The sequence below is a fragment of the Poecilia reticulata genome, chromosome 22, assembly GCF_904066995.2.
Source record: "Poecilia reticulata chromosome 22, P_reticulata-male-v2, whole genome shotgun sequence".
In the NCBI taxonomy this organism is placed as follows: Eukaryota; Metazoa; Chordata; class Actinopteri; order Cyprinodontiformes; family Poeciliidae; genus Poecilia; species Poecilia reticulata.
The window spans coordinates 15,152,050-15,166,057 of NC_088851.1; the positions used below are offsets into that span (position 1 = coordinate 15,152,050).

The following is a 14,008-nucleotide window of genomic DNA, read 5'->3' on the forward strand; positions in this document are numbered from 1 at the left end:
GTGTAATTAACCTATATGATATAGCTTTTTGAATTTAATTACTGAAAGCAATTAACATTTCAATAATTTTCTTATTAGTCACCATGTTGGGGAGGGAGGGGGGGACTGGAAACTCCACCCTCCACACGTATTCTGCAAAACAAAACAAAAAACCACAAAAAAAAAAAATCCAGACAGACATACTCAGACAGAAGCCATTTTTACCAGCAGCATCCATGTTGCAGAGGCAGCCAGCTGCACAGGTGTCCCTCCACTGTGACCTACATTTTACCCATCTGATGCCTCCAGATACACATCCTCACAACACATTACTAAATCCTTCCCTTGACACAGCAAGACAAGGTAATTAATTAAGCGATTCCTTGTAGAAATGTGGAAACTGCAACACCAAATTATGAGAGAGGAATATTGTGGCTAATAAGATGCGAGATGGATGCTGCTGAAAGAAAAGGAGTGGCAAGTTCTGACGGAGGATCACTGGGTGGAGCAACAGCGCCGTCTGGTGGTTGGTTTTGTCATTATGAAGTTGTGTGCGCATTACAAATTGTAAATATTAGTTTCATAAATGTTATATTCTAAAAAAAGTTAATTTCTTTAGAATTACATTATTCACATAAATTAGTTTTTTAGTCTTTAAAATACCAGAATTTGCACACAACTATATATTTTCGTCTGTCTAGTGACATGTTTAAACATGAAAGGTCTAATGTTTTTTGCTGTTTTTTTTTTTTTATTCGGTGCTTAATCACCCTTATTACAAAATACCTTTTCACTTTTGTGTAATTTTTTTCAGATGTAACTTTTTAATTTACTTGAGCAAAATATGTTAAAGTTGTGCTACTCTTATTGGGTACTCCACCCATCTGTGACGTTCAGAGAGCCAACGAAGTGGATTTGGTGCGAATGGTGTAAATGCTTTAACTGCAATTCTTATTATTGCACAGTTTTCAAGAAATCTGGATCCCACCAGATTAGTTCCAGTTCATAATCTAAAACATTTAGACTGATTAAACCCAAACTGGATTTATTCTGCGCTGAACAAACATTCTCTGATATGCAGGTGGAAGTTTTCTTAAATTTTTCAATATACGGAAAAGCATTTTCCCTGACAGTTTTAGGACATTACAAGAGTTATGTATTGAGATGAATAAAAACAATAATATAAAAAAAAAATATTGTGTACTGTTTACAGATTTTTTTTAAAGCTGTTTGAATTTAGGAAACCCATTTGTGAAAACCCGATACTCCCACAAACTCAGTTTTCTACACTTTTTTTGACGATTAGACACAGGAGGGGCTTGTATTCATCCAAGAACCGCCAACCAGAAATATGCGGTAATTCATGACAAGAATTATAGTTGGCATTATTTTTTTTTAATGATTATAATCATTTGAGAGATCAAGTGAAATACTTGAAAAATAATCCTGACAGCTCTGAAGACAGATGTGTGCAGAACAGCTGAAACTGAAGGAGATACACAGCTGAAAATTACAGACATGCAACAAAGGCTTGAATAACAGCCTCAAAACAACAACAAAGTAAAACATACAACTCAACGATAACCATCTGTACAATGTTTTGCATATTGTCATTGCACAGACATGCAATCAAAAGCAGATAATTACAATAATTAAGCATTTATTCCAATGTAAATATTACACCTCTTGGCTTAGTTTTCTCAGATACGGTACAGGTGAAAAGAAACAAAAAAAAAAAAAAAAAAAACAAAAGCGTGGAGCGTGCTCCTTGGTCTGCTTGGCACACCATCTGCTGAGCTTTCCCAACCAACAGAGAAACTCAATACGTTCTTTCTCAAACAAGTAAATAGAAAGAGATGCTACCCTTAAAGTCAAGGATCAGATATCATACCAGTTTTAATTCCCCATCATCAAATGTGACCAGTGGTTAACTAGTTCTCTCTAATCAAACAAGACATTCATAACCCATGTGGTGTGTTTGAAGGCGACATAAACTAATATACAGTGAGCAACAGGCTTAAATATCGAATTAAAGGATGTGAGGGAGCAAACGGGGAAGGGAAACATTTGGATCAAGTCGTCACACCGCCGTGTGTGTCTGCAAGGCCTTAGGATCAAAGTCAAGAGGAATCCAAAATGAAAAGAAGGCCAGAATATTTGTTCCATTTTGCTGGATTCGCTTGCATATTAAAAATGAAAAACGAGGAAAGACAAGAAACACGAAATGGACCTCCATTCAATGATCGCTTTCATCTTATAAAGGTGACAAGCAGCATTACAGTTTATTGGCCATCTGGCGGCCCACGTTTAAAACTCGCAACATGAGATGTTTTTAATGGCATAAAGAGGAAAAAAAGAAAGCAACTTCTCTGCCGCTGCAAAACCTAACTGACTTCGAATGCTGGCTAGCTTCAACGTCAGAAAAATTGCAACCCGCTGTACAGTAGTGTCAAAAGCTTTCTACACGAGAGGACGCTCAGAAACCTCTCTAGAGACGTTTACCTGCTCTGATCTGACAGCTGACAAAGCAGTCCAGCTCTTATTGCCCTTGAGGTTTCTCTTTTTCAACAGGTTTACCGGATGGTCCAAACCAGCTAGAAAAACCCCAACTGACAATCATGACACAGTGACAGAGTGGAAAGAGTTAAAACACAAGAAGCACGGTTCTAGACTGCTTTGAGAGCGAGACGTGTTCTGCTTGTGAGGCTCTCAGTCCCAGTTCTCCCAGTCTTCGTCCAGCTGGTAAGAGGAGAAGGAAGGAGAGAATTAGCAAAACATCCCCGACCTCCTGAATATTTATCCGACATAATAAAGTTACAACTCGTTATCCTTTATGTGAACCTCCGCAGTTTAGAGAGCATAAATTTAAACACAAACGAGGATAAATGTATTTTTTTCCCCCTGCCTGGTTAGATCTGCAAAACTAATGAATTTTAATTACTCTTAATCCAGCTGGTGGGTCTTTTAAAATGATAAATACATTCTTAGGACTTTGTCCTCCTATAACTGCTTTACAGCATTAAATTGTTTTTTGCATTGATTTCATAGATTATGAGTTTTGTACAGGGCAGCAAGGTGCGTTCGAGTCCCAGCCTGGGATTTTTCTTCATGAAGTTTTAATATCCTCCATGTGAACGTGTGGGTTCTCTCCAGATACTTCTTCCAGACTTACCTCTCCAGTATCCTCTATTTTAGACAGAGCCAGTTGGACTTCTTCTTCTGTCATGTCAAGGTCAAAGTCCTTCTCCCAGTCCTCGCTGACGTCTGTGCTAGAGCCTGCAGGACAAAAGCCCAACAATGAGAAGCTTCTAAAACTATTAAGTTCTCAGTACGAGGCGCAGCGATAACACGGCGTTGTACCTTTCTTGCCGTTGTTGGAGGGCGTTGACTTTCCGCTGTCGGAGTTGAGCTCAAACACTCTCAGGTCTTGCGGCCCCTCCTCTTTCGCCACCTCTGCTTGTTTAGAAGCAGGACTTCGCACTGACGTCGCAGCGGACGGCTCCGCCTGAGCCTCTGGAGCCGAGTCGCTCCTTTCAGTCTTCTGCTCTTCCGGTTTGTTGTCGACGACGTCCTCCAGCGTTGCTTCGTTCAGTTTCTTGGTGAGCTCTGTGGCGGCGGGCGGAGGCTGCACCTCCACCTGCGTGGGCAGGCTGATGCTGTCGCTGCTGACCGAGAGCGTGGTGTTGGGCTCTTCGCTCGGAGAGAGGACAGGGCTCATCAGGGTGGTCTCAGCGGGAGCTGCAGCTCTGGCGGATGGGTTGGTGTCTGACGGGGACGCGAGGGGAAGATGAGTTGGTGAAGCAGCTCCAATAAAATCATCTGAAACGTGATCAGAAACACCAGAGAACACAGTGAGTGAAAGGCTTTACAGGAAAGCTGACAGATTGTTTGTTGCCTGCATACCCTCCTCCTCCTCCTCCCATCCAAGGGTCTCTATGTGAGCACTTTGCTCTGCTCTTTGCTTCAGGACCACTCTCCTCGCCTCCTCCTGAACACGGCACAAAAAAATTCATGTTTTATTGCTCTAAATATTACAAGGTTTTGATGTTGGTGATATTTTACAGTTCTGTCAAAAGTTTTACCGCAGCCCTCATTTGATTTCTTTATTCATTTCTAAATCTAAGAGTTCCTCAAGCTCCGTCAAACTCTGTCTTTGCCCACGAGGCTTTAGTGGCAAAGACTCAGAATATTTTGTGACTCGTATGCTAAGCCATTTTCAAAATCTTAGGTCACACTTTTATTCTAGGTGTGCAGGTGCTTCCACACAGAACTGCAACAGCTTTGAGGAAAAACATCCTATTTAACTGACTTTTACACATTTTGTCCTGATCAAAGGGATGAAAGCATCATATGTCAGCAGCGATGCTCAGATTCACCCAAAGTGAATAAACCAAAAAAATCAAGAAGGGTAAAAGGGAGGGTATGCATTACCAAAGGACAAGTCTGTGATGCTTAGCACATATTATGCATCTATTCTCTCTGTCACTACATGCATTCAAAATATGACTGGGTGTCATTTTTTGTAGTCAGTTTAGTCTGATACTTGTGCTACGTTTTTTCCTGAGGTTTTTTTTTTTGGCTACTTTCATCAAGTGATTCTGTTTGATTATGTTTGCACCTGGCTGCAAAGCAAGTTTTTATACTGGGACAGTAATAAAGTGATGCTTTGCTACTGATTCTGCATGTTAATGCTGTTGACATTTAGTATAATGAAATCTGATGCGTGGAAAGGTTCTTAAATAAGAAAAATGATCTGATAGACATCGGAATAGCAGCAATAAATCTTCTGGTAGCATGAAGACGGCTCAAAATTAGACATTTTCAGCACCAGTGACGTGTTGGATCAATCTAAATGTAACGGGTCAATTATTACAATAAAACCTGTAATAATTGATATACATAATTAAGGACATTTTGGCTCTTTTGAGAATCGCTCTTTCAGATAAATAAACATTCAGTCTTTATGATAAGTTGTTGTAAAAATGTCTAAAGATCCAATTTAAAGTTGGTTCTCTGCTATAACTCTTGAGCATCAAAGCCTTTTTATGCTTGAATTCCTGAAAGTCCTGGGCAATTCCAGGATTCTCCAGCAGATGTCACTCAACACATTCTACTAAAATGAATGGCTGGCCTTCATTCCATATTACTAGGAAAAATAAATAAATAAACATCAATCTTCAAGCAGATGACACCATCAAAAAAACACACATTCACCGGTTCTGTTTATGGGCACTTGACATTTACCTTACAACCGTATTGTATCAGATAAATATAGTATAAATTATACATATTGTTCCTCAGTAAGCCATGACAAATATCTAACTTGCAGATTCACATCTTAGAAGCCACCTGCAGTTATTTCATTTGCTGTTTTTGCTTCTATATTTTCAAATAAACATGTCAGTGTACCTGATCCAGCTGGAAGACCTTGTAGAAATATCTCTGCCAGAATTCTGAATGGGACACAGCAGCTGGAACCTGGAGTAAAGAGAAACTCCCTTTATTGCATATCTTAGATAAAAATAAAAAAAAAGACGAGCAGGAAGTTAAAAACGTTGAGAACTAAAAAGAGATACCATTTTGGTGTAGAGAGCTCGTATAGATGGACTGTTGACCAAAAGTTCTGATATTTCGCCTTTCTTCTCGTCCAGACTGAATCTGGACAGCCAGCAGTCAAACTGCTCAGGAGGGCCTGCAGTACGGGAAAAAATGATGTCCGTTATGTAGAAAGGCTTCACAAAAAAACAGAAATGTTTGACAATATTACTGTAACATTTAAATTCAAAATATCTATGTTGATAAAATCAGGTGCAAATGTAAAAAAAAACAACTGATTTTGTTCTCTTCAAAGAATATTTTGAGGGGAAAAAAAACAAAGCACATCTGACCACAATAATAGTTTCAATCATAAAGACAATGTTTCAGGCCTCATAAAAACTGCTTCACTAATCTCCATCTCACCATCAGGCTCATTGCAGTACGTAGCAGGGTCAGCCTGCAAACTGTAGAGACGCGCCTGCGGGAAAAGACACAGAACTTTTGAAATAAACTATTGAACAATGGTTGTTTTATTCACACATACAAATCATGTGTTCACTTTCAACTGCTGGTCCATTCACAAACAAATTAAAACCAGAGATACCCTCAAACAAGCATACTGCTGAATGCTTCCGGGGGAATTTCCCAGAAAACCTGCACAGAAGCAGGTTATGTTCAGAAAAGTCTTTAAAAAGCCAGCTGTCAGGTTAGCGGCTGATCCCAGAGGAATACCTGCTCAGGCAGCAAGACTTCACATTTTTTTTTTTTTTATTTTTTGCCTTGTGTTTTATTGGCTCATATTCTTGAGAGTACTATCAAATCGTACTGCCAGGAGAGTGGAGAGAAAAGTTCAAGTGAAACAGAAAAACAATACGAGCCTCTTAGGCGTTATTTATTTACTGTAGCGGCACACTAACTCCTCAAATAAGTTTTTACAAGATGCCTGCTGAAATTGAAAACCATAATGCTTTGTGTCCCTGTGCAGAGAGAGAGGGAAGGAGAGAGGGAAAACCATGATGAAATAATGCTTCTTCAGAGATAAACACAGAAAACAAAATGTCAAGCTAAAAAAAACAAGGTATTACACATCACGCACGTCTTCTATTAACGTTGGTCAAGTGTTATGGTCACAGATGCTGCTGAAATCCTGTCCAGCTCATCGGATCTTGCACCATCGATTTTTATCAGTTCTAACAAGTGATCTCTGATTTAACACACATCTTAACCTGGAATTACAGTGTCAGGTATGCCTTTAATTTGAACATCAATTTTCAAGTCTTTCTACAAATTCTCAACTTGGACATAGGCGTTCATTTTGACTGGGTTTTTGTCTTCGCTTTGCACATTTACTTTGGAGACTTTGTATCGATTTAAAAATGTCTGAAAGTGGTGCTGAATTAAGTCCCTGGACAGGTTTGTATAGCTTTGAATGGTGGCATGAATATCTTTGAACGTGAGTGTCCAGCTCCAGTCCTCCAGAACTAAAACATGCCGACTTTGGACGCCACCGTCTTAGAAAGAATTAAAAATCTCACTCTGCAGTTTTGTTTACTTCTTTATTGTTACAAGTATTCAATACTGACCTTAGAACTGTCGTATACCTCTGTGGTTCCTGCTGGCGTTGCTACCAATGTGATCACATCGCAATCAATGGTTTTATCAGGAGGTGGAGCAAGAGTGTCTGTTATCACCCCCAAGAAACTAGACAGGCTCTTCTTCACCTTCTCTGTTGTCTCAGAAGACCCTTCCACCTGGAAAGAAACATAGATGATGCAGTGGAATGTCGAGAACACTTGTTTTTTTGTTGTTGTTTTTTTTTTTTTTATGGCAAAAATGACAAAGACTTACAGCAAGCTTGTTTTTGACAGCATTGGCTGTAGCCACGATCGAGCAGGCCGTGTCATGCTGAACCACAGTGGAGAACTCTGTCAGGTCTCGCTTTAGGAATTCTAAGGCCTCAGATGACTGCAGGGCAGAGAGTCAGATAAACAGAAAAAAAAGTCAGATAATTGCTTTGTCATAGTTAATTGCTTAGGTCAGAAAACAAAGTTGAGAAAACTACAATAACAAAAAGACTTGCATCTTTTTGGCTCAAGTCTTTTGAGCTCAAACTGGAAGTCGGTAACTAAACTAAAAGTCAATATCAAAACATATTCAAAAGTTCAAAAAAAATAAATAAAAATTGGTAACATGTCCAAAAAAAGTTCAAGAGAATTTCTATTTCACTGCGTCATAACTTTATACCAACTCATCATTAAACCACAGAGTTTGTGGGGTGAAGCAGATGTCTCTGTCAGGGACATGTTCTTCCAAATGTGGTGAGCAAGCAATGATTTTTTTATATTCATTGACTATATGAGATCTTGACAAAGATTCCAAACGTTACTTGTAAAAAGGTAAGTAAGTAGTCCACAGGTTTACACCCAATGGAACATTGAATTTTAGACATAGATTTTCACCACTGTCACTTTAGTTTAACATCCATCCATCCATTTTCTTTACACCCTTGTCCCTTAGTGGGGTGGGGAGGATTGCTGGTGCCCATCTCCAGCTAACGTTCCGGGCGAGAGGCAGGATCACACTGTACAGGTCGCCAGTCTGTCGCAGGGCAACACAAAGACACACAGGACAAACAACCATGCGCACACACACACACACCCAGGGGCAATTTGGAGAGGCCAATTAACCTGACAGCCATGTTTTTGGACTGTGGGAGGAAACCGGAGTACCCGGAGAAAACCCACGCATGCACAGGGAGAACATGCAAACTCCATGCAGAAAGACCCGGGGCCCGGAATCGAACCCAGAACCTTCTTGCTGCAAGGCAACAGCTCTACCAACTGCACCACCTTTAGTTTAACAGTTTCAACTAATCTGATGCCAAATAAATACATCCATCCTCAAATGTGCCTCTGTTGGCTTTTGTGATGCACATTTGCATGAATTTAAACATTATACTAAAATGTTACAATTAATTTGACACAGGAGGCTAATTTCAAATATCAAAGTTTACAAGAGAAGAAAAACATAATTTGGAGTAGAGAGAAGCCAATTGGCGTTACAGATGATGGCTTCCTTTAAAAAAAATGGACAGTAGGGTATTTGCTTTCTATTGTTAGAAAATTAATATAAAGAAATCTAGGTCAAGGGTAATAAAAGCCATATGAGGTTTTAGAGCTGCAGGTTTAACACCTCAGGTTTAGATGCACTGTTTTCAAATGTCTTTAACTTAATTATAAAATAAGAATTAATGCCTCTCATTACATTAAAACACTGATAGAACATTTAGAAAAACACTTTGCTGAACGAATATTCGTTATCTTGTCAAAACTCGGACAGCAAATGAAAGGACATTATGTATCCCAGAGTAATTCCCTTTAATTAGTTACTTAAACAATTGACCTTGGCGTCAGTATCAAAATATGCTTGCCAAGCTCTAAAAAAGAAGGTTGTCGTGCAAATAGTTTCTAAAAAAAATGATAGCAAAAAAAATAGAAAAAGATATCCACAAAGCTGAGTAACACGTTTGCTCAGACAGAGACAGAAGAGAAATAATAACTGCATGAAATAACATGCAGTTTCATACTGCAAACAACTATACAGGCTGAGGCCGATGCATCAGATAAACACAAAACATACATTTATTTTAACTGTGTTAATATAGCGAAATGATTACCTTGTCTTTCACGGCCTGGTAGCTCTGCTGAAACCAACCTCCCCACCAGCCTTCTCTGTAGAAGACACATTTTCAAAAATACCAGATATTTATTTTAAAAAATAAATAGTGTGTTTGTGTTAGCACAGTTTAAAGGCGGCTATTCTCAGTGTTTCTGTTTGTCAAACACTGCCGAGAAAGATAAGGTCTGTGCTAGCGTCAGCTGTTAGACAAATATACGATTAAACGTCAAGGAAGGCGAGTTATTGCAACTTCGAAGGCTGAATATTAGTAATTGGTGTAGAAACTACGAACGCGTTCAGTCTGGTGGTTTTGATTTGGAGATTTAAGCAGTTTTAATACTAAGCTAACTAGGCTAAGCTAGAGCTATCGCTGCTATGTTTTGGTAAACAAATCCACTTCCTGAACTCATTTCTAAAGCTGCAGATCACCATAGTAACAACAAATTGCCGATATCAACACTTATGAGACAAGCAGTTCAGCAAGAATCAGTTCAGTTTAATATCACACCGCTACTACATAAAATAAGACAAAAAACAACAATTATTTGGCGACTTCTCTCTCACCCTTCAGCCATCTTCAGACGATGACATCATCAGATTATGGTGAACTCCGACCCCCACCAGATATCAAAACTTTTCCACGTCATACAGTCTGACGTGGACTTTCGCAGATGCGCTCTTATTTTTCACTATTTCTGAAAAAACGTTGTATCAAAAGGATACGCATCTTAGAGTTAAAAATGAAAAAATAATAATCTTTTGCTGCGCCAACTACGGTGGCTCCAAAGAACCAAACAGTTCGGCAACGCAAAAGCGGACGTTACGTCATGACGTTTTTGATGTTGAAAGCATAGACATGAATATGTATAAACGTGTATGGTTGAAATACATATTTATGGTCAAAAATACTCAACTGAAGGCTATTTCAAAGAGATATCTCTGTTAAATAAAAAAAAGCACTTTTAGCATTAAATTTCAGATCATCTGAACATTAGTTTTGATTATTTTGCCTTTCCGTCAGTGGAAATGTAATGTGGACACAGAATTAATTCCAGTTGTTTTATTAAAAAAAAAGCAAATAAAAGAGAAATAAAATAAGGAAATAGAATGAAACAAAGAAAGGAATAGATAAAGGAAAAAAAGAAAGAAGGAAATTTAGACAAAATCTTTGGCTCCATCCTTCACACTTTTTAAACAATAGACGGTATAAATTTTGGGCTTAGATGGACGGTTTGTTTTTAACTTCTATTTCCTACTGATTCTTGTTGTTTGTTGTGTCTTCTATTTACTCTAAATCCTGTATTCCAAAGTAAATGAAAAGCCGAGCACCTTTACTTATATGCTTGGGTTAGTCACTGTGGATCAAGTTATCATTTATTTAAAAAAAATAAATATCTGTTTTCATTTTAAAATATAAACTACTCAGAATTAAAACTCTCCCAGAATATGAAATCAAACTATAAGATAATTACAAGGATAGGGAAATTCATGTTGGCCACCTGTTTGATAACATTTTTGTCACTGCTTATTACTCAGTTTTCTTGTTGTATTTATACTTACATTTTGTTTCATATCATTAAACAATTTATAAATATTTTTTTCAACATATAAAAAAATGGAATGCATTATTCAGAATTTGCTTTCTAGTGCTACAGCAATTCAGAAAAGGCTTTAAAAGTTATAGGTTCAACTTTTTTTCCCCTTTTTTTAAACTGTCTAGCTTACAATCCACATGTTTACAACTGACAAACATATAATAAGTTGAAAATTACAAGCTGAAAAGATTATTTGAAAAAAAAATGATAAAAAGAGATTACACATTCCCTGCTGTTAAAATTTATAGTTATATATTTCACATAAATCATCCTGGATGTTTTCCACCATTATTAAATAAGAACAGATTTTCAGTGTATCAAAAAAAAGAGGATAATATCCAGGACAAACATTCAGCAAGGGATTCTAATAGTTTAACACACATTTCTTTTTAATTAAGCCCAATTTAAACTTTAAAAACTAAGTGTATGAGGATCAAAGCTTTTCTCAGCCATTATGTAAACTAATCAGCGTTTAGCAATTCGAACGTGAATCCTGTCATCAGTCTCCTCCTCTCTGTACATCTGTGAGCAAATGTGTTTACCGTATTCGATGTGTGCATTGACCCCAAGCAGCTGTGCTTTTCCCCTCATCAGTATTCTGTGTGGGGGAAAAGAGGGTAGTAGGGGGTGTTTTTACTGAGCAAAAAAAATGAATAAGAACAGGCTACAAGCCTCTGGAAGTGTGTCCTCCCCTAATTGAAGTTCGCCTTTCTCCAGACGCTGCACATTGTGTACGTATGTCCTCCAATATGTCTGCCCCCATCCAGCCCCGACTCCCCTTAATTGGGCCTTTCAGTTCCCTAATTAACTCTGTCAGCGCAGGTCGGCCTGAGCCAAGTCGGGATAAGCAGCCCTCTATTGATCAGAATCTAAAGCAGTTAACTTATCCATCTGTCCACATGGGCGTGGACATTAAATTAACAAAAAGGGGAATGTGTAATGCTATATCACAGCATTCTTGGCTTGGTATAGGAGGTTCTCTGAGGCACTTAATTCATGTATTGCAGCATGAATCAAAACAAATACATTAAAATAAGTTATTTACTTTGTGTTGTTACTTGGAACATAAAGTCAGCATTTCACAGGAAATTTGTGTGCAGAGCTGAAAAAGATGGTTGAGAAAGGGAGCCTACAAACTTGGTGGAGGAATGATCCAAATTAACATGTAAATGGCAATTTTACCAAATAATGACTTAAATAAACCCCCCTGAATTTGAAAGTTCAAAAAGGAATTTCTCAAAAAAATAATATTATTCTGGCTTTTAGCAGAATCATAAGATGAAACAGGAAATAATATTCCATGTGAAAACATGGTATGTTTCTGGACTTGCATAAAATGGTGGATATTGTTAAGATGCTTCATTTTAAGCGTTTTACCAAAATGTATTAAATGATTTTGATTAGATTATGAAACCTAATTGAAAGTGTTCTAAAGGACATTTGCCATAATTATGTTCTGTTTGAAAAATATTATATTTATTTTGTTTTTTTAACAGTAGATTTGACAGCATGATATATTTTTTTAACTAGATTTTTTGAAAGCTAGTTTTACCGTAGTCATAATAATATATTAGAATCTTTATGTACAATCTGTTAATTAATAAATTCAAATGCAACAATGAGCTTTAAATAGTTTTGGATGTTGTTGTTTTTTAAATGTAGGAATAATTTTATGTGGTGGACATAGTTACATGGTAACTATGTCACTTAAATCAGAACTTCCTCTGCTGGTCGGCGTATGCTGAGGACAGCAGTGATGACTGCAGAGGCTGCTCATAATGGTACACAGAGGACATGCCCATATTGTATGATTTAAGAAGCATATCCATTACACACCACAGTCATCACACACACCCACCCACCCACCCAGTCACACACGCACGTAGACTTTCCAGACCACTGATGCCATATTGTGGGTTAACACCATCTGGTGCCAATCAGAAAACACCAGCTTTGCACAAGTCAGTGTCTCTAATTATCTACCTCCAGCAAAGGCAAGCCGATCCCCACTAATCTCCTCAATGTGTTCAGCTTCCCATTCCCACCTGTGCCCCAGTAAAGAGGGGGAGGTCTGTGGCTCTCTGTGTCATGGGACTTGGGACCAGGTGACGGCACGGTGCCGGTCCCCACGACAGAAGCCGCAGCGCTTGGTTTGGCTGGCAGCTGCTTCCCCCTACTGAGACATCCCACAGCTGACAAACCCCCGGCGCTGACAGGAGCTCTTTACAGTGTCAATAGCCTCATATATTTGAGCTAACCGCCTTTGTGGTGAGCGAGGGTGTCAGGCCTTTTGGCCCGACAGCGCTTGTTACCATGATGAAATGTAGATTGAATGGAGGGGGTCTATGTCCCAGGCACGAGAGCTTTGACTCCCCCTGTCTTTGTGTCCGCATGGCCATTGTTCAAACCCTCTTCAGCTCTGTGATAAGGAGGAGGTGGGTGAGAATGACTTACATCTCTTCATTCTCCCTGATCTCCAGCTCATCTGTCAGCCGTGGGAGGATAAGCATGTATTTTACACGCTTGATTTGTTGCTAAGTGAAGGCCAGCCATTGCTGACTTGTTTAACTAAATCATGTTCATGGCTCTCCATAGGTCTTGTTTGCATAAACAGCCAGGTTTGTGGTTTATTTGAGCCATTTTTTATTTCATATGGTCTGAAATTTGACTTTTATGACGCTCACAGCAAACGCTGACTGCAGTGTTTGGATGGTGTGGGGAAATGTTCGTGAAACTGCATTATGAGTTTAGCTTTAATTGAATCCTTTTGTATGCCTTATAACCATAATCATACGAGACAGTGACAAATGGCTGGCCTGCAGCTGAGGACATCGTTGTGTCCCTCGCCTGCATCTGACAAAAGTGACGCGCCTTTATGGCGCCTGTGTCGTCCTTTCATCTCCAACACCCTGTTGAGGTGAAGATTGATGGCGCCACATTCAGCTTCTGTGCTGTCGTATTGTCTCACCCTCCTGTCCCTCCTTAGCTCTTATTGTGCCCTAAGCTGGTTAGCAACAAATATCCCCCCTTTTACCAATTTCTACTAACAAAATCTGTGCAAAATCTATGTTCCATAATAATTAAACTCACATATCTATAATTTCTGGTCTCAAATTTTTACTTGGAAGTAAAGATGTTTTGTGCGGTTTTCATTGTTCAGCAGCAATTTGGATAAAGTACCATTAATAAGAAGAATGAGAAAAACAAGTTAGTTTCAA

General features: G+C 38.7%; 1 protein-coding gene across 1 annotated transcript; it reads right to left on the bottom strand.

The window, feature by feature from the left end:
- Positions 1 to 1,352: 1,352 nt before the first annotated feature.
- On the bottom strand, positions 1,353 to 9,955 carry bsdc1 (BSD domain containing 1). Its single transcript, XM_008399620.3, has 11 exons — positions 9,760 to 9,955; positions 9,194 to 9,248; positions 7,366 to 7,482; positions 7,101 to 7,268; positions 5,941 to 5,995; positions 5,556 to 5,671; positions 5,389 to 5,457; positions 3,883 to 3,967; positions 3,340 to 3,798; positions 3,152 to 3,255; positions 1,353 to 2,718 (listed from the first exon to the last, which is right to left on the bottom strand). The coding sequence occupies exons 1-11, from the start codon at positions 9,768 to 9,770 to the stop codon at positions 2,689 to 2,691; spliced, it is 1,269 nt and encodes a 422-aa protein (XP_008397842.1). The 5' UTR covers positions 9,771 to 9,955; the 3' UTR covers positions 1,353 to 2,688.
- Positions 9,956 to 14,008: the final 4,053 nt, after the last annotated feature.